This window comes from Colias philodice, chromosome 9 (genome assembly GCF_061535455.1).
Source record: "Colias philodice isolate Cphi_HAF_F1 chromosome 9, ilColPhil1 Martin Lab GWU primary, whole genome shotgun sequence".
Taxonomy (NCBI): domain Eukaryota; kingdom Metazoa; phylum Arthropoda; class Insecta; order Lepidoptera; family Pieridae; genus Colias; species Colias philodice.
This window is the reverse complement of record NC_143094.1, coordinates 7,977,238-8,005,026: the sequence shown is the minus strand read 5'-3', so window position 1 is coordinate 8,005,026 and position 27,789 is coordinate 7,977,238. Positions and strand designations below refer to the sequence as shown.

Sequence of the window (27,789 nt, the reverse complement as noted above, 5' to 3'; positions counted from 1 at the left end):
TGCATCATAAGTTTTTGATTGTTGTCCTGGAAACATCACTTTACTTACTGTGTGATAAAACTAGCTTAAAATGAGTCCAAAAAGAAAACTAACATCCCTCACATACGCTTATAAATTAAAAGCTATAGAACCAGTGAAAATGGATAGACCCTTGATAACTTAAAACCTCTATAACTTAAAATATTTTGTGTTTCCCTTGGACTTTAACTTATCGAGGTTCTACTGTATATATATAAAATATATAGAGTTATAAAACGGCTAAAATATATTATGTTAATGTACCTTTCATATTTTATATTAAACGTATGACATGATTGACATTATCTTTTTAATCTGTCTGTAGATAATACCCAAATATTATTATATTAGAGGTCCACCCCGGCTTCGCCCGTGGTACATATTTCACAATAAAAGGTAGCCTATGTCCTTTCTCGGGTATCAAAATATCTCCATACCAAATTTCATGCAAATTGGTTCAGTAGTTAAGGCGTGATTGAGTAACAGACAGACAGACAGACAGAGTTACTTTTGCATTTATAATATTAGTATGGATTAGGCAAGTATTTATAAATTATTTTAATAGGAAATATATATCTATAAGATTTTATTACACGGAAACTATAACAGAGTATACTGGTCATAATAAAAAAAAAACGATTTGCTTAATATTATCTATTTATACTTTGATTGAGCATATTAGTACATTAACTTTAAAGTACAAAAAACGAATATCGAGGACGTCAACTTATAGTTTTTTAATAAAAAAACATGACTGAGCTCATACTTGAAGGTACTTAAAGGTAAAATGACCAATCTATTGAAATTAATTTTATGTGATTTGACTTTTCTGTATCTATTGGATTATTGATTTATTATTCAATAAATATTACTACATACTATAATATACAGTCTAAATGTGGATACTTCTTAATTCTTATACCTAATAGTTTGCTCTACACAAGTGCTTCATAAATATCCCTTGTATAATGAACCGTTGTTAAATATATTTTGCCTTCACATATTTTATGTTTCTAACAATCAACCAATTCAAAATAAAATTTTATAAATTGGTACCTTGTATTCCAAATTTCTCTCATTCTCTATGCCCGTAGTCTTAGATAATGAGCAAATACAAAAGCTGGTAATAATGTTCCATATTTTGTAACCCGACTACTTAGGTACTAAAAAAACAACTGTTCCGGCCACCCACGAGTAGGGAAGCTGGCACAAAGGCTCCTATCGACCATCCCCTTGATCACGCGTCTCTCTAATCTCTGCACGATTTTGTAAGTACTTATTAATTTCATTATGTACACCACTAAATATTGCTCAATTGGTTTTTTATTCCACGGGATGTTACCATATCAAAGACATGGTGTTATGTATATGAAAGTGGGCTTATTGCTGCAAGGATTTAAGTACATATAACGCAGTTATGTAAATGTTTTAAAATGCTTATAGACCTGTTTAGTGTTTAAATGCAAGCCGAAATTTGACACAATACACATTAGATAAAAATCAAGAAGTTAGAAACGAATTCTGAGATAACTGCGTTTTGAAACATAAGTGTATTACGAAAGTAATGACTATTTGTTCAGAGACAGCACTTAACAGTTCTAACAACAGCGCTTAAATCTAAATCGTCACTATAAAGATAGACGAAATTCCAAGCTTGACAATGAAAAAAGTTCATGGACTTTAAAGGATTAGGGTCTAGCGGGAAGTTGTGGAGGTGGTCCTTATCTACGTGCCGAGTAGAGGGGCAGCCGACAGCGCTCTCGACCACTTTGCGCTGAACCGCGACTCCAAGTTGCCGCTCTGCGCCCGCGCATACGATCCGAACCGAGTTTAAAAATATGTATTCGATTTCAGTGCTGAGGTGAAAATTGTGAAACAGTGCGTTCGAACTAGTGCTCAATTTAACAGGATTTATTTTATTGTGTATAACGCGATCGTGCCCACTATCAAGGTAAATTATTATTTTTCACTATTGATTATGTTATCGCAACTATTTGGGTCCTATTGCGATGTGCAGTTTCATTTTGCGGACACTTAATTGCAACACTTCTTGCACGTCCGGCAAAACTTACTTTCACGGTGAATGGTGATCGTTAAAGATTCATATTTTAAATATATTTTCATCAAGTTAAATTCGTTACAATTTTTTAATAATGTTATTTAAAAATAATTTATGACTTCTCGAAATACATACTTAAGTATAAATAATTTTCTAAACACATTTTTTTATTGTTTTATAATTTATCAATTTGATACCGACTAGACTCTACTAAATGAAAATTACATCTAACAATTACTCTACATTATATAATATAATGAGGTATAGGTATCATACATTTAAGTGGAGATATAATTTAGTGGAGGTTTTATTTAATCGGCCCTAATAAATAAACAATAATAAGTTCGTATCTACGTGTTTCTATCTTATTAATTTTCTGCATAGGCATGTGCATCATATACATATACATTTATACGTTGTACACATACGGTGAAGCCTCGATTTATTCCAGTGATTATTAGTTACAGAGAAAGTGTGTAACACTTGTTTTACACAAATTATACGACAAGACCTCAATTCATACAAATATTTTTATATTTATTGAATTAATAATTCCGTACATATGCACATAATACTCGATTAATAGCTTGATTACTAATAGAAATCATTAGGATCTATTGGTCACGGCTCTATTTACAAAAATACCGTAATTAATAAATTAGGTTTATTCATTTAGCCTTCCTATTATTATTTTATTTTATTCAGAGATTAATATTATATTTGATGAATACAATTCTAATTCATAATCTAATCACATATTTATTAAAATTGCTTACACATACAATGCATACTAACGTTCGTATCTATTGTATTTGAACTCCAGAAATATTTAAATTCATACAACCCTGACAGCTCCGCAAACATGCAATCGCAGCCCTTGAAGGTGCATTAGTCCCAAGTCAAAAGTTGCGAGGAGTACAAAAAATGTCGTACACGGGAGTAAACAATGCTCGGGACGCAGGTAGAAGTTTGAAAAATACATTATCGAGACAGACAGTAAATTGATTCATTGTGTATGGACAATGGGGTCGGTGGACGCTATTTCGTGTCAGGTGTCCGATACTATCCTTTTGTGGCTGGCGAAACCTCTTAGCCGAATTGGTCACGACAACAATAAATGGGTATTGGAAATTTTTATCTATCGGCCCACTAGCCGTAGCCCGAATGAGATATGGCTGCAAAAAATTAGCGCTCCGTCGTGATCTGAATAGTTGCCATTGAAAAAAGTATTGAAATTGAGTTCTGTCACAGTTTTGCAAGCAACAATGTACAAAGAAAATTTTAGAAAATATGTACATAAGAGAGAAATATAACTCGAAACCACAAAGCCAGAGATACCACGCGGTGTTTGATTACAAGATAGAGAGTAGGTACAAACGTATATATGTATTACATGTTTCAAAAGATCAAGCACCTATAAACCTTTTGATCCATACAAATTCGGATTGATTTATTTCACCTGTGGCTTAGTCACGAAACAATACCACCTAATTTACAGGCATGTCACGTTAATTTTTTGTATAATTGTGACGCTGTATCATTAAGAATTAAGGCGCATACAAACACCAGCCCATCAGTTTCGAAAACGACCTCAGTATATCAAGGTTCTATTGGAGAGTGATTGCAGACATAGAGTAATCAGTTAAGAAACATTTTATAGGGCACTTACGCCTGACTGTTAGATATTTAATTACGTTTACAACATTACAGAGACAGTCACATTTACGAACTTCGTGACGCGAATGGTTCATTGTTATTTTAGCTTTTATGTTCCCTGCCTGGCAATCATATAGGTAAAAAGACTTTGTAATTAGTAATTCAAAATATGTATAAAGATATTCAAAATAAGTTATATTATTTTAAATGATAAAATAAAAAAGTTATAAAAACAAATTGTTTCTCAATGGTAAATCACGAGAAGAATTATCCAAGTGATTTGAACGAAAAATTTTTTCATAGGGAAAATTTTTGTTTTCAACTGATCGGCTTCTGTTTTTGGCACAAACTCGTTGAAGCTCAATTTAAGATGAATTGTTTCTTAGGAAATCTCAGCACAAACTTTAGTTGGAATACCATACTAAATCGTGGTTTTACGAAAATAATTTAATAAATATTTGGTATTTTATCATTATCTTTGTCCGTTTAAAAAAATAATAAGCGATGGATAAACACTTCATCGTTATTCCGCTATAATTTTGTAAGAAAATATAAATATTATTTATAGTTTAAACGCCGGTGTAATATGCAAAGTATCTGTAAAAATACTTAGTGTATACCTACCTAATTGCAAAATATTTTACTATAGAATTCAAAAATGACATTACTAAATTCAAATAAAAAAAATACGCTTTCCTGTGCGTGTACAAAATGAATGATTATTATAAAATAGATTAAGTGAATGTTTAAACCTTGCTTATTTAATTGTCAAGGACAATTGTATCTGTAATTTTAATATGAGGCAATTTATATTTTTAAATTCTCTAAGTAATTCAATCCACGCTAATTGCACACCGAAACTAAATACATACAAGTTCGAGATATGGGTAGGGTAAAGTAAGAAATATGATGTTAAACTGGCAATCTCAATTGTCTATGTTCTTTTTTTGAAAGATGATAAACATATCACTAATAAACTCATTTAATCTTTTGATTATCATCACAAACGACAATTTTTAATTCACTTTATAGGTACAAAATTATTAATGGACGAGCATGATAAATTATTTCTTACATATATTTATTATAAACTCCTTTCCTTCTTTCCTCGTCGACGGAAACATTTTCATGGTCGCATAAAATTTCTGATATTAACAATTTCCGAAATTAAAAAAATGTCGAATTTCGTAATACGTATGTTACCTACATCACATAAGAGTACCTACGTTCATAAGTAACAGGGCTACCTATGACGTAGTTAGAGAGACTACGGAGTACGGAATCAAAGGATACTACCGCAAAAAATAATTTTATGGCGGAAGCCCAGTCAATATGAGGAAGTATTCCGAGTCATGCCTGCAGTTCTGCCGCGGTTTTTGAACTCTGAAGGATATCGCCTTTCAGTAATTGACGTATTCGTCAAAAATCTATAAGTCTTTGTCATTACCTCTCCTTCCTACCCTACCAATGGGCCATAAGGAAACAATTAACTATAGTGTGATAAGTGGTTAAATAAAATGCTTTATACCTTACGAATAATCATGGAAATCTTATGGCTTTACAACACTGTAAAATGTTTTTACTATGCACTTTTATTATTACTAGACAATCTCATATAAAACTAAATAAAATCCAATGGTCGATACTCGATGCACATCCCGAGGGCTAGCTAATTGGCTTCGCTGTTTCTATGAAATATAAATTATTTTATGCGATTTCATGCTATAAAATTGAAATAAAATTTGCACCAACTTTGCAACTATACACATTTTTTTCAAAACCTTGTTCAGTAAAACAAATATTAGAAAATATGTGAAGTATGAGATTCTTTTCTAGCTACATAGAAAGATTTGAAACGTAGAAAGACAATTAAGTTCAATTATTCATTTTATAAGGGTATTAAATACCTTTAATGTATTCGAGGAAGCTTTCAACGTTTTGAACAAGAAATGTTCGTTCGTAGAATTTTACGCACGACTTATTTATAAATGGATTTTCAGCAATTCGACTTCCTTAATAATGACGATCATGACGTAATTTATTATTAAGAGTCCTTTAGAAATTCGGATTACAATAAAAATTAAATAAATACTAGAATTTATAATCAAATTTCCGTCATGACGTTGATATTTGGTATAGTTCGTAGAGGGCGATGAATGAGAGAAAATTGAGGCAAAGGCCTATAATAAACTTCACGACTGTATGAATCATGGATGATACGCATTACAATAATTATAGATATCTACAGCTGTGACCTGTGGACTAGCATAATCCTACCAATACATAATATTATACGACTATGCGCGAAAGCTTGTGACGATGAATTAATGTAGGTTTGTAGTTTTGTAACTCTTTCACAGGAAAACCATTGAACAGATTTTGATCATACTTGGCAGTGATGTAGTTTATGTATCAGAACAACATATTAAAAGCTATTGAAATACTTGCTTTTGTCTACGATTTCGTCTGCGAATGAAACCTAACCGAATAAGCTTCGATAATAACAACTTTATTAGTCATAATGAAGTACTAATTGATATCTTATGTCAGATGATGATTTTATCCTACAAATCGATAATATTCCTTCCATTATTTATTTCAATTTTTATTTGATTATCAAAAATCATAAAGAGCTTATTACACGGTCGCGTACCTTTTGGATATTTGCGATTTGATTGCTGCGTGGCGTTGTGACCTGCACAATGACAGATCCTATTTAGATACCATGCTCCACTGCGTACCTACATATTATTTTATAAGATCGTTATCAAAATATTGCTTCACGTATCGTTCCTTAATGCAATGTAAATTAAAATACAATAAATAAACATTCATACTAAAATCTTACTCACATTTTAAGCTTATTAAAATTCAAGAGTGCATTGTAAAAATGATATGATGCATTTCAAACAGGTTTTATCGGAATGGCTATGGTATTCCTAATCTTTTTAATGGTAAACGTTGTAGCATTAGAGTTTGTTTTTTTGTTTGTTTGAACGCGCTAATCTTAGGAACTACTGGTCCAATTTGAAAAATTCTTTCGGTGTTAGATAGCCCAATTTTATCGAGGAAGGCTTATAGGCTAATTGATGTCTATTGATATCATGACGCTTAGACCACCAGGTCCCACGTGGGTGAAACCGCGAAGCTCAGCTAGTTAATTATAAAAGTGACATACTTAAAAAATATCAAATATGAGAAAATTACACTTTCAGCCAAAAACTTTAATAAATTTAACGACTTTTAAATTTAAATGATTTGGTTGAGTTGTGGGTTAAAATGCATGTCAGTATCCGTTACTGAGTAATAAGTTAAAATTATGTATTGTTGGAAGTCTCAATATATAATAACTCATAATATGATATATATATGAGTATTGTTATATGTAGTATGTATTTTAGAGGCATTGTTTAGTTCTCAATAATTGTAAGTTTCTCTGTACCCATCTTTGTTCATTCATTTGTTTTTCCTTCTTGCTTTGTAATCTAGGTATTGGAAAACGTTGTCAATAAGTGCCAGTTGATATCTCTTCATTCTTAAAACCATTTCATTACTTTTATACATAATAATAACAATGAAAAATTACTTTATGATAGGTATTTATTTACCATTAAATTCGACATTTATAACATTTGGTTATACATAATATATTTAAATAGTAGTATTATTATTATAATAGGACAAACTCGATAAAAACCAAAAATTCCCATCATATTTTTCTCCATACGTTTTTATATCACTTTACATAAAATCTTTATGAATTTAGATCGTACATTTCCCTAATCTCCTCAATTATGGCGCGAAATACAACACCGGATTGTGAAATATCTCCGTGGGACAAAATTAGACATAAAATTTTGTATACTCAACGTTTATGGCTCCATTAAGGTTTAAAAGATTGTGAAAGAAAATTGTACAGCTATCACGAATATGTTTACGCATAGCATTAGGCAATGAAGATAGAGAAAAACAGAAGATGCAGTTGGTACTTTACCTACTTTTATAAGTCCTTGAATTAGACTTGCGTTTAGCTCTAGCTTCATCTATTTACGTCTGAAAATTTTCAGGGAATCTAGTTATTTTAGGACTTGGACCAATATTAGCGTAGAATACTTTTAAAAAGTTATAAGTTACAATTATGGCACCGTGCGTAGAAATTGTCACATTGAATATGTGCAGTTGAATTGCTCCAATTTCTATTGCCTCCTTTTCTTCTTAAATGCGAATACTTCGTTGTTTTTGCACATATCAAGTTATGAGTCAAAATTATACAATTCATCTATTTCCCCACATAAGTGAGGAATAACCAATCGAGTCCACGTTACGTCAGCGCGTTGCAGCACCGCCTTGCGACACGACTGGCCATTACCCCTTGCGCTTAATAGCTAAGGAAAAAATAAATTACTTAGAAAGTGACTCTTATTAATATCTACTCCTCCTTACGAGCTAAGTGCGTAATTCATATTGTTTTTGTTAATGCCATAATTGCACGGAATGTATACATATAAATTGCAATGGCCGATCGGATTCCGATTTATCGAAATTACCTATAAATGCTCAAATTTATAAAATATAAATGATTTCCTTTTATTTATATGTACAATTTATATTATTTTAGCGTTCATAAAAACATTTTTACGTTACATAAGTAACAATTCTTGAGCTGATTTTTTTACAACAACATAAGAATACCTATAAATATATTATTAAAAAAAATCGAGGTTCTTTCCTATAACCTGTGTTATAAAATAACACCATTTACTGTTGTTTATAATGTAAATCGAGACACAAAATAGATACTTATTCGGAACAGAAACTCAATGCACCGAGCGCAGCCACTCGCATAGCTATGCGTGCGTGAAAATGTTTTCATTTTCTTCAAGATACTTCTCTGCATTGAAATGAACGAGGAAAATGATTCTAGAGACGTTCACCTGTCCATATTGACTAATACTGCACATTAATGTACTTTATGTTCGATAATTTCATTCATTACAATCATACCAAAAGCGTAGGCGCGGCATTGAAAAAACTCAGTCACTTAAAAATGATTACATCCCTAATAAAATGTCACAATTGAATAATGACGAATGATTGGCAAAAGTAGGCCGATTACTTGTTAGTTACTTCAATTAATGTTAGAGATAAGACGATTACAAGTCAACTTACAAGTTACAAGAACAGATTGCAGCCAACTTCAATAACATTGAAAGCTGAATAAATTTAACCTTTCATTATATTTAGCCTTTAAAAATACTGATAGGCTAGCTTTTACATTTTGTAAAGCTCTTCATTAATTGAACTAAGAATAAAGCAGTTTGAAAGATCCCCTTAATCCTTCAAGTATTTGATTTATATTCCGCTTAGAAGATAAATTAATGTGTGATACAGATACAGTAGAATGTATAGATCCAAAAATGTTTAACCCTTATTAGTGAGCGTGTAATGTTTTCGCTAAGATTGATAAACATTGTAACCTTTTGAAACAGATGAAGAAATTAAGGAAGACTTCTATTGGTCTGTAAATGATAGGTTTTACCAGTCCTGTTTCAATGCCGTTAGCTTCCTCTTTATGCAAGATACACGTATCGCTTACTTATTACTACATTCACTATGGTATTACTCTTCCTTCTTATATGTAATTACGGTCTTGTGACAAACTTAAAAACATATAGTCGGAAACAGTATTTAATTTAGCTGTTTCACTTCATTTATGTACATAGCTTTGTTCATAGCTTAACAAAATTTGTTGTTATATATGTTTTAGGGTTTTTACTTGTGTATCCTACATACCCCGGGATGGTGAAGATATCCATTCCTATATATACCTATTCATTAATTCTTTACGTTTTTAACTAACGACATTTTCGATAGTGTATGTTATATATTAGGTATATGTATAACATCGCGAACAACAACTTTAGTAGGTGTATAGTAGATACTGTAATTGGTTTAAAGTTGTCTTAAATACGTAATCGGTCGCAGGTCAAACAAGACGGAAATTTACTTTCACTGCCTTGAAGCAGATATTCTGTAAAAGGACAAAGCCAGTCCATTAAATTTATACCGTTATATTAAACAAAAATAAATTATATAAAAGAAAGTCTGTCAGATGCTTCACTTTCTTCGCGAATTAAATCGGTTTCTGTGTTTTATATCTAGAACTTGTTTATTATAATATTTTATATAGTCCATCCAACTTTAAAGTCTCTTTCGATTTCAGTCATGTTTTCGAAACCATCCATAAATTAATGCAACATGTATTAGTATTACAAAAGTTATTTTGGCTTTATTGCAAGGATTTATAAAAACTATGCTGTCATAACTAAGCATTCTCTTTTATCGTGCGGTACTTTCATATGACAATAAGTATACCTATATCCTTACAACATGCCTTGAAAGCATTGTTTATTTTATCCTGTGTCACATATAAATAATTGAAGCAATTAGTATTTGAACTACATAATCATTAGATGGAAGGAAGCATGTATGAGGAAAGCTTGGCAGCCTCGGTTCAACCTCACATTTGCCTTAACATCAACCAGCCTTGGAGACGGCCTTCTTCCTTCTATTGGTGAGGCACGTTATTGCCATACTTCCGTTTCTCCCAAACTTTGACGGTATAATATCTAATTGGGTTATTACTGCGTCAAAATAATATCACAACATTGTTGTTGTCAAGGCAAAACTCCATATTATATGGGGCGAGTGCAGAAAATAATTTAGAAATCAACAACTCTCCCATATGACGCAAATGTACATGTATGTATAATGCTAAGTAAATATTTAAGAAAGAATGAAGTTTAAGTGAAGGTTAACAGTGAAAGAGGTTATCGTGTGAAAATCCATCATCGCTAAACAATGGAGATATATTGTGACAAACATTTATTTATTTATTTATTTATAATTCTTTATTGAACAAAATATGAGAAAACAATAGTATGCAAAAAGAAGTAGAAATACAAAAGCATAATTTGCCCAAAAGGCGGCCTTATTGCTAAACAGCAATCTCTACCAGGCAACCTGGCGGGAGAGGAAATGCAAGAAGATTATGGGATAGTGCAAAAATACAAACAAAGTATTAATGCAAGAACAACAAAAATAAATATATAATTATATAAACATACACCTACATAAAAATAAACAAATACAATATCATAGATACAATACTACAAATACATATAATATTAAATATAATATATATATATACAAATACACATATATACCTATACATACACATACTAAATAAAAGAAAAATAAAACTCAAATAAATATAATGAATAAAACAATGATTGGCTTCAGAAGGCAAACAGGAAAGCAAGGGAAAAAAAAAGAATATGTAGTAACAGAAAATTGAAGAAGCTACTGTTGGGATAGGTAATAGTCTTTAAGTAGCTTTTTAAAGGAGGAGAGTGATTGTGCACGTCTGATATTTTCAGGTAACGCATTCCACAGCTGAATAGCGCGCACTGTGTAGGAATTATTAAAAAAGTTAGAACTACGGATAGGAGTACTTAATAATAACAGATTAGTAGATCGAAGCGAGATAGAATGGTTAGAACTTAAATAATTGAATTTATCTTTTAAGTACGGCGGAGTCTTAGGGCTAAATAGTATACAGTATAAGAGATGAAGCACGTGAGTATCCCGGCGATAACGAATAGGAAGCCAGTTTAACCTTTTCCTGAACTCTGAAACATGGTCAAACTTGCGTAAACCGTAAATGAATCTTATGCAGAAATTTTGAAGCTTCTCAAGGGTGTCCAGTTGATATTCATAAATATCAGGATAACAGGAATCGGAAAAATCGAGGAGAGGAAGGAGAAGAGATTGTGCCAACGTAATTTTGGTAGAGATTGGAAGAAAGTTCCGTAAGCGCCGTAACGAAAATGCAGATGAAAATACCCTTTTTTGCACTTGTTTGATTTGCTCGTCCCAAGAAAAGGTTTGATCAAGCGTCAAGCCTAAATTTTTAACCTGAGTGGAATAAGGGACAAGAACATCATCAACGATAACATTAGGTAAATTGGTCCAGTCAATTTTTGAGACTAATTGCCTACTTCCGAATATAATAGCTTTAGTTTTTGTTGGATTAACTGTTAAACCATAGTTCTTGCACCACTTGACAATAGTTGCAAGATCCCTATTAACTTGTAAAATCGCTTCAGGTAGTTCGAGAAGAGAGGCATGTTTATATAACTGGAAATCGTCCGCATACATGTGGTAGGATGATACAATATTAGTGGAGATTGTGTTGATGAAAATGGAAAAAAGGAGGGGAGATAACACGCCACCCTGAGGAACGCCAGCAGAGACATTGCACCATGTCGAAGAAAGCTCCTCGATCAGCACACGCTGTCGACGTCCCTCCAAGTAACTATGTACCCAGTCTATGGCCGAGGCAGATAAATTAAGAGAGCGTAGTATAGCTAACAATACATCATGATCGACACTATTGAAAGCGTTGCTCAGATCTAGCAGTGTGAGTATTGTAAGCTCCCTGTTGTCGAAACCTCGGCGAATATCGTCTGTAATTTTAATCAGTGCAGTAGTAGTGCTGTGACCTGGTCGGAAACCTGACTGGAAAGGATTTAGGAGTTTGTGATGATTAAGGAAAATACTAAGTCAACAAACATCAATGGTATGTGTGAATTTGTAAAATGGAAACTTTTATAGTAGCAATTAGAATACAATATTGTAGAGCGCGATTGTGTAACTGAAATAAAAAAAAAACAAACTTTCAAATTTCGCATATTAGTGTGATGATAAACATTTAGCAACATATCCAAAGCTGATTTTAATATTAAATTATATTTGTTATTCAAAAGAAGATAATGTGAATCTATAAGTAGGTTATAAGATATACAAAGTATTATTTCGTTAAGTATTACTTAGCATTGGATTAATGGTGATGATGAATGGTAAATGGCGAATTACGACAATGTAATGAGTCAAGATTGCGATAATTTCCTGCCCATTTTTGGTAATATTACTCAATGTTTGAAATAGATTTACCGTTTCTTTTTGAATATGGGTAAAGTATTTTAAAAATGCAGTTATACAATACATGTCAATGTTATATACATGCTGGCAGGTGGCAACTAAATCAACGCGTCTGTCTCATAGAATGTTAGTGTTGCAACTTTTTTAATTGAGAATTAATTAAGGTATATTTATCTTAAAGCGGCATGCCTTAATATTAAAATTATTATGAAAAATGATATGTTATAAATTGAAATTTCTATATTATCTATAGATTTCATGAATGGATTTTCACACAACTACATAAACACTAATTGTTATATATTTTAATAGATATGTAGATACCTAGTCCTTATACATATTATGAAGTCCTACATCTAAAATATAGAGTCATACATACCTAATCATCTATAGATACGCCACACATATATTAGTGATGTTTCAAAACATCAGTTTATAAGCTGATATTGATAGTAATCGTAGGAATATTGGGTTTATACGATTACACGATTACTATTAATATTTTTATAGAAATAAACGGAGGTTACTCTTTATTACTAATAATACTTTATACAATATCCTTTTATTTACAAAAGCAAGTTTACTTGACCTAACCGTTATCTTTTGTGTAAATTAGTAATGAATGTACAAAGTATCCTTTAGTTAAATACATTTAAGGATGTTTGTTTTACACTAATCATATACCTAAGGTATACCTATCTATAGTGGGTTCAGTTTCCTGTGACTTAGATAGAAAACCGTGATTATAAATTATCTGTAAATTTGTTTGATATCAAATAATAAATAGGCCTTAAGCACACCCCGGACACTCCATACAAAATTATCGTTTTGACAGTCACACTGTAGAGACTGCAAATGTGTGTGTTAACGTTTTATGGTTGGCACATTTGTGACTAGCGTAAAAAAAAATCGCGTTTTTCTGATGAAATACATCCGTACGTATCGTCCTTGCAGAAAAATATGGCCTATTTTAATCACGATCGCGCGGGGTGAGGTAAGTTTAATTTTGGCGGAAGGCGGAGAGTGTCCGTTCTGTAGCGTTTTGCTACTATTATGTATTTTGTGCCTTAAGTAAAGATAGGTACTAAAACTTTGTCAATGCCATGTTATAGCGGAGAAAACGAACATTTGCGTTATTTATCTATAGGTTTACCAAGTTTTTATAAATAAATAGAGAAGAGTTAGAAATCGTCTTATGCTCCAATGAATCAAATCAGCCGGTTCCTTTCCAGCGATTTTAAGTTTTTTGTACTTATTTACTTTTGTATAGTAAATAAGTCTTAGTTTTCACCAACATGAATGAATACTTTAAATTTCAGGTTTAATTTTGGACCAGAAACGATAGAGCTTAGAAGAAACCATAGAAAGATCTTTGAAAACAAACATTTGTTTTATTTAAAGAATAATGATTGCTTCAGTAGAAAATGTTCTCCATGACAGACTTTCCAAGGACTCATATTATGCTTCAGTGGAAAATGTTGTCCATGAAACCCTTTCCAAGGACTCATACGCACGTGTAATGAACAACAAATCAAAACATGACCAATACTGCGTAAGACACGCAACTAGCGGATTTTTACGTGCCAAGATACCAAATCAGCTGCAGATTTAAATTAGCCACACATCAGCGATTACAATCACGCAAATGCGTGTAACCTTAGCACCGTATCTAGAAACTCCTTAACAATTTTATGCTATTTATTGCCCAGTACCTTATAATCATTACGAAATTGTCGTTAGTTCAAGTTTAAACACAGAACGACCTATGTCAAGGATGTCTTGCAAATCAGTGAGTCACTCTCGGTCAACGATTAATTAGATAAGTTTTCGCTGTTTATTTACAGGTATTGATTTCGAATACAAAGTCAAACATTGAGAATTTATTTAACGATTTTCCTCTTATCGTAGCAAAATGCGACTCGGGTCAGAAAGATGTGTGTAGTTTTACATACTTCATTTCACGATCTTGCTGTATGTTTTTATGTGGTTAAAACTATACATTCTATAAGTCCTAGAGGATCATGCAATGAATAACTTTAGCAGAAAGAAACATCTGTGAAGATTTTTCATACTAACAGACTTAATTTCTTACACAGAGTTCGACATATTTACATCAAGCCGTAAATGAAATACAATCGTAATGAGATACCTTATATAACCCATGAGAATTATGTGTATGTAATGTAATTTCACATAATTTCCTATTCTATGCTGATTATAAATAGTAGGAGCTCTATTAGTTCCGCGAATCTCGATTTTCTTGTCAATAACAATCGTTGTGAACTGGGACAAGCAGGGTAAAGCAGGTAAAGATGCGCTCTCTAAAAACACACTCATTTTGCGTGTAAAAAGCGAAAGTTTCTAATTCATTGTTTTAATAAAATCCCGCCCAGATAATTGGCGTGATTTATTTAAGGAAACTCTATGAACATCGCGATTTTAAATCAACATGCATTGCATTAAAGACGCAAACGTTTTAATGATTCATTTGACTGACGGCTTAACAATAAGATGATAATGAATAGCCGACATAAATTAATAATACACACATATAATAAAATAATATTAATAATAATTCATACAAAATTATTAACAGCCATTGTTTGTTGAAAACCTTTAACAGGACTTAGCCTCGGCGAAACGTGTAAAAAGAGAAAAACGTCTAGAGAGCTCTTTGTTAAAATACAGTTATTTGCTCCAAGACGATCACATAAATGGTATTATAGAAAAAATATTAACCGCTGATTCCGTTCACAAGATTATACTTGCGTATAATCATCAATGAGCTGTCATTATGTCTTCAACTCAATAAACCACCCATTCCGCACGTGAGTCACTGACCCCTTGTGTTTACTTTCACAAACATAGACTTACGATAGCGTAATTGTAAACAAATCATATTGGAACAAACTTTAAAGGACAATTAATAAGTGTACAGGCGAGTTATAAATGGAAACGCCTAGTAATAAAATAACGAGGTCGCGTTTAATATGGCATCAAACGCATTACAATGATCGACCATAAAAGCTCTCTAGTAGACAGGAAAATCTTCGGAAAATTGTACCTACACTATCATACTAAGTAGCTAAAAATTACAATTGCATTAAATCGTGATAATCATGGAACTGTAATTGTTGAAGGCAGCCGAGGTTAATTGTTTTGGAAGAGTTTATGTCATTAAATTTTATCTTAAATTATAATTATTATAATTGTTACTTTGTACAAAACATTTATAACATTGCACTGAGATGAGGTGTGACACAATCATGATCTAACGGTTCTATATAGGAAGGCAGTTCCCATACATAGGTTGTCGTTACGTCTGTGTGGAAGATTCATCTAGAATAATCTATAATCTATCGATACAATTCCTATATTATTATAATCAAAGTATTAATTTTCTTTTCTAAATATTTTTTTCAAACAATTTCTTGTTATAAACTTAAAATTTGACCAAATCGACGTAGATAGACTTTATGATATCTAAAAATATAATTACACCATATTTAAATATATAAATAAATTTAAATCATATGTTATTCATCCATACTAATATTATAAATGCGAAAGTAACTCTGTCTGTCTGTCTGTTACTCAATCACGCCTAAACTACTGAACCAATTTGCATGAAATTTGGTATGGAGATATTTTGATACCCGAGAAAGGACATAGGCTACTTTTTATTGCGAAATATGTACCACGGGCGAAGCCGGGGCGGACCACTAGTTCGATATATTGAATTCGTGTTCAATGTAAATGAAATTAGGGCCAATGTTATTTAGAGTTAAATAAATAAAATACTACAATATGATACTTATTTTATACGTACTATAGTGAAAGGCCTCTGTCGGTCAAGGAATTCCACGCGAGTAAAACATAGCAATCATAGAAACGCCTCGAAACATCGTTTAATTTAGTAATTAATATTATATAGCCTCTGTTTCTAAATAGTTAAAACTGACATCTGACTTTTTATTATAGAAGATAAGATCTTAATTTAAAATTTACATTTTGTAATGATAATAATACAGTGAATTTATAAAGTCATGTTATCATAGAGCGAGCGAAGCAACGCGGTCAGTGTGGACGTGGCTCGGCTAAGGAAAATGGTGTGTGCTTTCATTTTCCTAGCAAACACAGTTTAAGCAATCATTATAATGTTCTTATTTCCATTTTATTTAAAATCTTTATTATAAATATTAATAACTTAGAGTAATAAACAGATCTACTATTTTGAGGACAAACCCTTTACCCTATTATGTTAAGAAACACAAAACTAATTAAATTGGTGATAGCTTAAATGATACCCATAAACTACAATATATAAGTATCATGCACCTACGTTCATAATAAGTGTCATGAATGGTTCAACGTAGATCATTTAACAAGAACCGTTTACCGCACCCCTTTAGTCAGTCACACAATAAGCAATCCTGCGAATTGCTATCGTTAAAAAACCACCAAACACAATATATTGTCGCGGTTTTACACCAACTATTGTTTCAATATTACTCACGTCATATCTACCATCTATTGTTGCGACCCTCGTCATCTAAACTTGAACTTATGCACGTGCTATTCAAGAGTTTAACATTTCTATGTTTTACATAATATAATGGCGATAGCATTATAATACGAAGGACTGAATATTAATTAGAAAAGATTTATTCAGACAACTTCAAATACATTAACATTTGTTACTAAGCCCTGTGAATCCTGAAAGTTAAATCGAACGACTCAAGATACTACAGCATTTAAAAAAGTATTTGAGTGATGAGTAGTTATAATATGTTCTACGTTGGCTGGATATTGCTTTAAAACAATCATTTAATACTTTAAAAAATATTCTTCATAATTCACTGACCACGACTATTCAAACGAAATAAATCACTTAAAACTTTTAATACACGAAAATAATTCAAAATAATATACAGACAATAAAAAGAAAGAAAGTATCCAAGTTAAACGGGTAACAAAATAGGTTTATCTGCTAAATCAGTCTAACTATTAAATGCTTATATTTTTTTATTAGAAATCTCCAAAAGTTCATAATTACTGTCTAATCATTAAGATTAAAGATATAATGAGCAAGGTCTTCATTAAGATGTCGGGCACGCAAGTTTCATAATTGCGTACCGACGTGCTCTACATCTATTTGCAATCATTGTTTTTTATACATCGTTGAAGAATTTTGCAGTCTATAAATTTGTATGAAATCCCGGACATGTTTCTTGTTCCTTTCTTCGAGTGGTTGATCTTTTGATGAGATTATGATGTGACTAGCTTCCGCCCGCGACTCCGTCCGCGCGGATGTCAGTCTTGGCATGGGTGGTTTATTTCTCCATTTTGAGTAACTCTGACAATGACATCTTATAAATATCTATTGGACCCAAATACGGCTAGGCCTACTAATAATACCTACGCAACGTGTGTTCGCGGTTCTACAGAACAATGTCTATGGATAAAACTGAAAAATTAAAATTAATTTTTTTTCTACGTATTTTTCCAGGATAAAAAGTATCCTATTTTACGCCCAGGATAATAAGGTATAATTATACCAAGTTTCATCGAAATCGAACCGTTAGTTTTCACGTGATGTCTTTACATACAGACAGACAGACAGACAGACAGACAGACAAAAATTTTTTTAATCACATATTTGGGTTTTGTATCGATCCAGTAACACCCCCTGCTATTTATTTTTTCAATATTTTCAATGTACAGAATTGACCCTTCTACAGATTTATTATATGTATAGATTGTTTTGTAGGAAAATCGTTTTAATACGCAACTTGTTTCATATTTTGTGTCTAGGATTTTTAAAGTTAATTTTTTTTTGTAAGTTAACATTACATAGGTACTATTAATTATTAAAAGCTTAACTTATTTAGTAGGGTATAAATATTAGTCTAGGCATTTTAAATTGAGTTTTCTCATTGCTCTACGCTTTGTTAAATTTAATAGCTCAATAAAAGTGTACGTGACATAACACAATGTGTAATTTTACTGTAATAAGTTTCTATTCATTGTAATACATTTGCATTTATAGTGGATCGGATCCTATGTATGCGGTTTGTTAGTTTGCTTTGATGGAATTAAAACTCAAACTAAATTTTTTTTTCCATGTAAACTTTTATAGTTTATTTTTTTTTATATGAATATTCTTATTTATGAATAGTTTATTTTTTAAACTACCACCGATTCGGAATATCGCTTCTACCATAGAATATATAGGTATTCTTACATCTACCGAGAAAAATTCAAATTACGTGAACATTTTATGGAGCCATTCATATTTAAATCTCAATTATTTATGGATATGGATGGTCGTCTATACTCTATAGTCTATCTAGACAATCGATTGTTTTATAAAAACTATGAATTTTAACAACTCCAGTAGACATCACAATAATTTTTAAAATCTGTATAAAATAAAACGGTAAAATTAAATTAACAATTTTGAGTCAAGGCAAACAATAATCGTTAAGGGCTTGGTCTAGTAGTGCAAACAAATGCATCCTGTCATCCTATATGTAAATAATACAAATGTACTAAGGGAAAGTTGCTCCACTTAATTTTTAAAAATTAAATCATTCGTATAATTTAATATTCGTAATAAGTACCAAAAATGACAATTTGAAACAATTTTCGTGAAAATTACACCGGGTGATTTTTTTTATCAGTACACAAAATTTGCGAATACTTTCTATTGATATCTTCAACTTCATGTTTATATAACTGATCAACTTTTATAAAGAAATTTGGACGAAATATAAAAAAAATAAGCTTTCCATACAAAATGCATAACTCTGTACATTTTTTTCGACCTAAGTTTCTTAGTGAAAGTTGTTCAGTTTAACTAATAAAACGGATAAACAAATTTTGTATATAATAAAAAAAATGTAATGTTTGTGTTAAAAAATTATAAAATAGAAAAATACGCAAATGAAAACAAAAGATATTTATTTCTGACTAGCTTCCGCCCGCGACTCCGTCCGCGCGGATGTCAGTCTTCGCGTCTTCTACAGATTTATTATATTATGTATAATATATAGATTTATATTGATAAACCTAATAAATCTTTTGCTAGCATTCTGATGCTTTATCGGTTGCACTGGATTTATCTCTTTTTTTTCAATCGCTTGAATGATATAGGATGGGTCCTTGATGGGCATCGAATGCTGAAGTCTCGAATCAATCAATTCTGACAGTAGGCAATTTATGTAAAATCTTGATAATGGTCCATCATTTTATTTTGCCTAAACGTTACATACTTTTTTATATATTCTATTTTTAACGAATGATTCACTCCAGTCCAAACAGCAAATAAGCAGACTTCTGCTTCTGCAACGTTTAGTTGTCCCTGAATTTGGAAAAAATAGTCATGATTCTTATCTATGACAAAAGTGTTATTTTTTGCATTGTATTTCAAATATTAAATTTTTTTAACCGCATCTTCCGCATTCATGTCTTTTGCCGGAATTAGACATTTAACTTCTACTAGTCCCATTTTCCCTTTTTGATATGGGAGTGTATAAAGTAAATTTTTTAGATATTTCTCGTTATACTTTTAAAAAGTTATTATTGTCATTTTGCTCATTAGGTAAAGTAATTTCGATATCAGTTTTAAGTTTTTTGATACCTGCAATAATAACGTCATAATCACCTGCACATACTTATCGATTACACCCTGTATACAATCCACCATCCACATTCATAATGTTTTTCTGTCCTCCTCTCCTTTACGCTGTTCACCGATACATTTTAAATGAGTAAATCTGCTACCACTGAAGGATGTTTCATTGTGATCAGCAAATTTTCACCACTGTTGTCGATTATTTGTTTTTCATTTTTAATCAGCAATTGGGAATCATCAGTTTTGTTTTTTGCAGATTGGTGATGTACCCTAACAATACGTCGAAAAGGGAAAGCATCAACGAATTATCGTTTTCGTCCTCTTTTTTTATTCTTCGCGTCTCTGTTACTTCTGTTTGTTTAGTTCTCAACACCCACTGAATTTTCTATGTTATTGTGATCTTCCATTACATCTGAGTTTTGATGATGTGATGATAATCCATTCGTTTTAATATTGGTACTTAGAGTTGGTAGACTAAACTAGAAATGGCGGACTAAATTTGTCAGCGCGTCTGTAAGATCAGAATATAAAACCAACATCCTGTATTTAAGTTACAAAATTAATAATCAAACAACATGCCGCTACGTTGAAAATGACTAGAAGAAAAAATTAAAACACCTCAAGTTCAAGTTCTCAATACAAGTTTATATTATATTTCTTATTTCTCAAACGAAAAATAAACATTTTTGGAACTTCAAAAAAATTATATTATAAGAAAATTTATGAGCTTACTTTAGTTTTAAAGAAATATACATCCCTTTACTGACACCCCGTAAAATAAAGAAATTGTTGCCAATCACCTTTGCAATCTATTTGGTTTCATTAACTTTATGTTCGAAGATAATTTTTTTTCTAGTGTAGTTACACGCGTATTTTTTTCGTTTATTTTCCATATCGAAATCAAATGTTTAAAAATACGAATATTTGCACAAAACTAAGATAAAAATAATCAATTAACAAAAATATTTAATTTAATGAAGTAGAGCAACTTTCACTTCGGTATGAAGGAAAATCGAGCGTAGAGCACACGTCAGAACGCTCCGGCACAAGGAGCGCGACTAGAAATTCGCTAGGATTTTTCCTAATTATTTTAAATATTTTTTTAATATTTAAAGAATTATCAAAATTCTAAAAAAAATTTTTTTAAAGGATTAATACTCATTGGTCTTCAACCAACTCGAATAAATTAATGGAAAAAATAACTTTTAGCAGTATTTATCAATAGATTTTGTAAGGCAAAAATTGGGAAATTTAATGAATTTATAACGTTCTAATTAAGAAAATCATAAGTTTTTCGGCAAATGTATTCAGCAGTTTTTAATAACGACTATATAAGGATAATAATGCGCTGATCAGATTGTGTAAATTGTAATCGGTTGCAACGTAGTGAGTGCACAAACTTAGCTCGAAATGTCTTTGGGGGAAAGAGACTTATCTTGAAGGCCTGATTAAGGTAACATAAAGTAACTTTATAAATGTGAAAAAATTCACGCGCATTGCGTATATAACACTAATTGATAAACAAGAAAAAAAAATTCAGTTTATCATTTCATTAGCCGGGAAAAAATTGTCAAATAACTTGTTGAAAACGCAATTTTGCTAGACTGCAGCCTTAAGGTCAAAACTACTTGCTCTGAATTATTTCACTTAAGTACCTTTATTTATAATATTGAGAATTTACATTTATAAGTACTATAATGTTTATAAGACTATAATATTGCTCAATGAAAACAATATGATGAAGATCATATTATTAACTATACCTATGAGTAAAAAGTATCAATATCTGATTAAAATATTACTTGTTAGTTTCGAGCTTGACATTATTTTACAAGTACAGATTAAGAGAAATATAATATAGGTACTTAACATCATTATTATAATATTAATAAAAAGACTCGTTTTTATGATTATGATTGTTCACAGAAAGCAATTTCCGGAACTAATAACTATAGACCGGGAGATACTGACACAAAATTTCGAGTCATTTGTAACAGGATGGCGGTTCTACAGGGGTCTTAGTACGCAATGACAAAAAGAAAAACGATGGCGTGAACGCTGGTACCGGCGGCTTAGTCGCGTGAGCGTTAGTCGAACTCGTCGGAAAATAGCGAAAGTCAAACGATTTGTAACAGTATGGCACTTATTTTTCCTGTAAGTTTGAGGATCAACAAATATAAATACAAAATTTCAAAGATCTAAGTGTTGGAAATCCTCACTTATATAAATTAATAATAAATTAAGTTTTCAAGTATAACAGCACTTTTTCCCCCTACTAGAAGTATGGCAAATATAATAATGGTCACATTTTATCAAATACTCTCCAAAAATCCAAATGCAATACTGGTACAAAAAGTTTGGCGAAATAAAAATTTTTTGCAGATTTTCGGCGGTATGGCGACCATTTGGAATCGTCCGAAAAGTATGGCATGGCGATTTTCGTAAATGGCTGCACGACGATAGTTACCTGTGCAAAAGTTAGCCTGGTACAAATGGTTGAATGATTGTTTTATTTAAATCAACACATTCGCGTCGGTATGGCGGGCTGTAAGTCACACCGGAAAAGTATGGCATGACACTACCGCCTACTACTTTTTTATGGGCTATCGGTAAATTCTAAAATTTTTGTGTTACAAATCGTTTGACTTTCGCTATTTTTCCGACGAGTTCGACAAACGCCCACGCGACTAAGACACCGGTACCAGCGTTCACACCATCATTTTTCTTTTTGTCATTGCGTACTAAGACCCCTGTAGAACCGCCATCCTTGTTACAAATGACTCGAAATTTTGTGTCAGTATCTCCCGGTCTACTAAATTATTGCTCGGTGACATAGTAAACAGTAACCTATATTTTAAGCTTTATTCCGCATCAATGCTATAGGGGTAGGATTAGCGGTAAGTAGGTAAGGTAACGGCACCAGTGGTGGACAAGCATCCAGTAATGGACAAAATAAATATTAAATTTAAATATTAAGACCAAAATTAACGTTATATAATTTGGCAATACTTAAAATAAAAGTTTGGTTCATAAGCTATCAAAATACGACACTTCATCTTATTCGGCCAAAATGTTTGAAGATGGCAGAACGTTATGTTTAGATGCTGCGACTCGTTTCGAAGAAATCCGTTTTTACTAAGGAAATCCTTAAGGAAGTGAGGACACAATTTTGGTTATAAAATTTTTTTTATAAATGTTAGCAAAATTTGATATTACTTTTATTTATAGTAGTTAATTGTATGAAATATTACACGATTTAGTATCATGATAGGTTATGTTGCTTAAATAAAATTCTTCAGTGTCCATAACTGGATTTAATTCTATGGATATATCCATTTATGGACATATGTCGAAAATAAACTTTTTTTAAAGGTATTAATTACATGCCCTTTTCTGTATTGTCTTTTCATTCTGATTAATAATATACCTATCACGACGATTTCAAACAAAGGGTTCCAATATTGTACAACAATTGTCCATGACTGGATTTGCTTTGGTTCCTATAATGGACATTGACATTTTTTGTTAAAATTACACTAATGGGTCCAACAACATAATATATATCTACCCATGAAGAATATATTTTAGAACAATGGGTCATTATGTGCTGTGCGACTCGTTCTCGGCTTCATTCTCTATTACTGCGTAGAGAAGTCGCATACTTATGCGTATTGTAACGTATCTATCATAGAGAGTTCTCTGATGAACTGTTTGGATCGCTGTCTGCTGCTAAATTCCACCACCATATAGCACACACGCTTAAATTTCATCCACACCATCTTGACAACAGTTTAAAAAAAGCTTTTTGCCTCGTGCTACAATTTGGAATCCATATCGATGGACCGATCAAATTAAGGCTGTTGGCGGATTCAGATTGGCGATTCACTTCACGAGTGTAGCGGAATGCCAGGAAACAGAGAGATATGGCGGAATATCGTGAAGCGGGTAACATCTACCCCCCCAAACCTCATGTTGACCACGTTCGCTCTGACGAGAGTGATATGAAGAAGAAGAAGAAGTCCCAAAATGGATGGAATGGCAGTACTTTTTTTAGTTATATTTTTCATCCCTGACTTATTGAGAAAAAAAAACCCATATTGGTGTTTCTTAACGGACATAACTCGTATTTAACGATGCATTTGTCCAATTTTTGCCTAGAAAATGGAAATTAAGACTGTTTTAAATATTATAACTATGCAAAATAATTAATAAGTACTATTTTTTATAAATACATCCCCGATTTATTATATTCCAATCATCATTTTCAAGATTCTATTGATGAACTATAAGTGTCCAAGTGTAAATAACTGGAGAAAAAATATTAGGTACAGTCCATAAATGGGTGTTCATAACTGGATGTTGTCCAAAACTGGGTGTCCATCATTAGATTTTCACTGTCCATCACTGGTGCAAAAAAGTGGTTTTTTTATTTATAAATAACTTCATTATTTATGCATTGTAATCTTTTTTCTAACATTGGTTACGTTAAACTAACATTGAACTAAAGGTATAACTTAACAATATCCAATAAAGTTAAAAAACCTACGAGAAATATGCAAAAAACTTCAATTTTTTCCTTAATCTGTACAAGACTGGTGCCGTTACGTTACCTAATTAAATAATTATTGTGTTACGAAACCTTACGTTCGTTTTCAAACTAAAAAAATAATTATATTGTATCTAATTGTCTTGTTAGTTGTTACAAGAACCAAATACGCAAAACAAAACGAGTAGTGGACTGTGGAACACGTGAAACATTGACAACCAGTTTTTCATTACGAAACGAGGACACGCTTACCACGGACACTTGCTTCTAATATCTTCAAGTAAACAAATAAACCTGATATATTATTAGGTAGGTACTAAATACTAATGGCTTATCCGGGCTTTAATCGAATTATTCCGTTACTTCAAAAAAAATATATATAAGTAACCAAATATTACTCGAAAAAGATGCGGAGCTTTCGTAGAGGTTAAATAATTTTAAAGATCGGTAGAGCAGCTGCTGTAATAAATCGAAACATTAAAAATACACACAATTCTTTGATAAAAAATCAAAGCTTACCTCTTTATAACTAATATTTGTTTATATTTAACTATCAAATAGGGAGAACACACCTGCCGGGAATCCCCTAATTATAAGACACTATTTTAACTTATTTTTATAATATTCTAGATTACTTAAGTACAGTTTTGCTAAGGATATAATATCTAACCAAAATAACTCCTTCAATTTATAATATTAAGGGGTCTGTTATATTCATCGACGAATGTACGAAAAATGTTTAGGTATTCCTTGCACCAATTTCCTGATTTTTTATAAGAGCACGGCTATGGTTGGTCGCGTAGCATGAAACCGATATCATACATCTTTTTTACATTTTTAGCAAAAAGTGTTATGAGTAGGTACGTTATAAGAAAAATCCGTTAATACTGAAGAATTTCTCGTGCATCTCGTGATAATTATTCTTTTAAGTGTTGATCTAATAGTTTTCCGACTATTTACCTATCTAATTTGTTATAATTGCTATAAATACTCAGAACAAAAAACAAAAAGCAATTTGTCCATATCTGAGTGAACGGAAAAGTTATCTAGGTATTATTCATTCATCAATGAAAATTAAACTTAAATGTTTTGTTTCAGATGGGCTGCAAATTAACATTCGTCGACGATGTACTAAATCGATCGTTCTACAAACTCGGCCTGGTGGTCGGCAAACAGCCGGGCTACTTCATCATCATCCCGGTGCTTCTTACCCTATTGATGATCACTGGATACCAGCGCGTTTACTATGAAATGGACCCAGAATACCTTTTCTCGCCAGTCAGTGGGCAAGGAAAGTTAGAAAGACGTATAGTTGAGGAATATTTCAAAGTTAACTATTCGCATAGGTTCAATGTTGGCAGGATAACACGACCAGGTAAATATTACTCACTAGTTACGTTATGATGATAACTACTATTTTAATCAAGAATCACCTATTTTTATAAACCCTAAGAATAAAACAATGAACGTTACGTTATTGATTATAGTTACCTAATCAAGTAGGTATACCTAATAAACTTACATAAAAGTTTCAGTTTTCATTCATATTTTCATTAATATTTTAATTCCTTACTTTCAGGTAGATTCGGTCGCGTGATCATCGTATCAAAGGACAACGATACTAACATGCTACGAACAGAAGTATGGAAAGAGCTAAGAGAATTAGACGACTTGGTGCAAAATGTGACCGTCACCATGCCGACCGGAGAGACGTTCACCTACAGGGAGGAGTGCGCGCGCTGGGAGGGACAGTGCTTCGTCAACGATATACTGAACTTGGACAAAATTATAGGAGAGGTACGTGTATCAAACTACCCTCGAAAACGTTTTAATTAAAAAATTATACCCTCAAATTCTATGGTATTCAAACACGATATCCCTACTTATCTCATCCGGATAATTAGGTATAAGAACAATATAGTTGTGTAGTCATTTATAAGTTACTAGCCGTGGTTTTATCCGCAGTGCTCCGCTCCTGTTGGTCTTAGCGAGATGATATAATATAGCCTATAAGCCTTCGTCGATAAATGGGCTATCTAACACTGAATTACAATTTTTCAAATCGGACCAGTAGTTCCCGAGATACCTAAGCGTGTTCAAACAAACAAACAAATTCTTCAGCTTTATAATATTATTATAGTATAAATAACCACCAGAAAAAATCTATTCAGGATTGTAGCAAAAACAAACGCATAGGTACATAGTTAGTCGTTTTGAAAGCTTTGTAGAATTATAGTAACATGTATGTACTTTCTATATTACAGGTGGAGCGAGGCGAATTGAACCTCACGTTTCCCATAATGTTCAACCCCGTGACGTGGGAGGCTCACGCTTTTCCCGTATACTTCGGCGGTTCGAAGATAGTGGACGACACCATCGTGTCCGTCCCCGCCGTGCAGCTCGTCTGGTTCGTGAGGACTGACACCAAACTGCAGGAACAACGGTAAGGATATCCTTATGTACTCACATATAAATATAATTAGGTATATAATATAATATAATTAAGCATTTATGGTGTAGGCCTTGTAGCCTACACCATAAATGCTTTTTGGTGTAGGCTACAAGGCCCCTACGTACATAAATTCTGCAAGTTTTTTTACTGTTCCTTTCTCCAATGCAAATTAGCCCAATTGTAATTACTATCGGTCTGTAGGTGGGATGGATATTAAACTAAGAAATAGTATTAATGAAATAAATATCAAACGTAAACTCAAGCAATATTATATAGCCCAATTATAGTTATGTATATTAAAGTTATAAAATGTGTCTTCATACTATGTAAACATTATATAGTCTTCACTTATAAAAATTGTTAAACAGTTAAACCGAAATTGTCATTATATAAATACGAACATCACTATAAACCTCAGT

At 32.0% G+C, this 27,789-nt stretch overlaps 1 protein-coding gene across 1 annotated transcript in view; it reads left to right on the top strand.

The window, feature by feature from the left end:
• The first annotated feature begins 1,766 nt into the window (after positions 1-1,766).
• The window catches only part of Ptr (patched domain-containing protein), a 31,621-nt gene continuing 5,598 nt past the window's right edge, over positions 1,767-27,789 (top strand). The window contains exons 1-4 of the mRNA XM_089698593.1: positions 1,767-1,969; positions 26,017-26,293; positions 26,498-26,715; positions 27,183-27,361. Of these exons, the coding sequence (XP_089554719.1) occupies positions 26,017-26,293; positions 26,498-26,715; positions 27,183-27,361 (674 nt within the window). The 5' untranslated portion in view covers positions 1,767-1,969. The remainder of the gene's footprint in view (positions 1,970-26,016; positions 26,294-26,497; positions 26,716-27,182; positions 27,362-27,789) is intronic.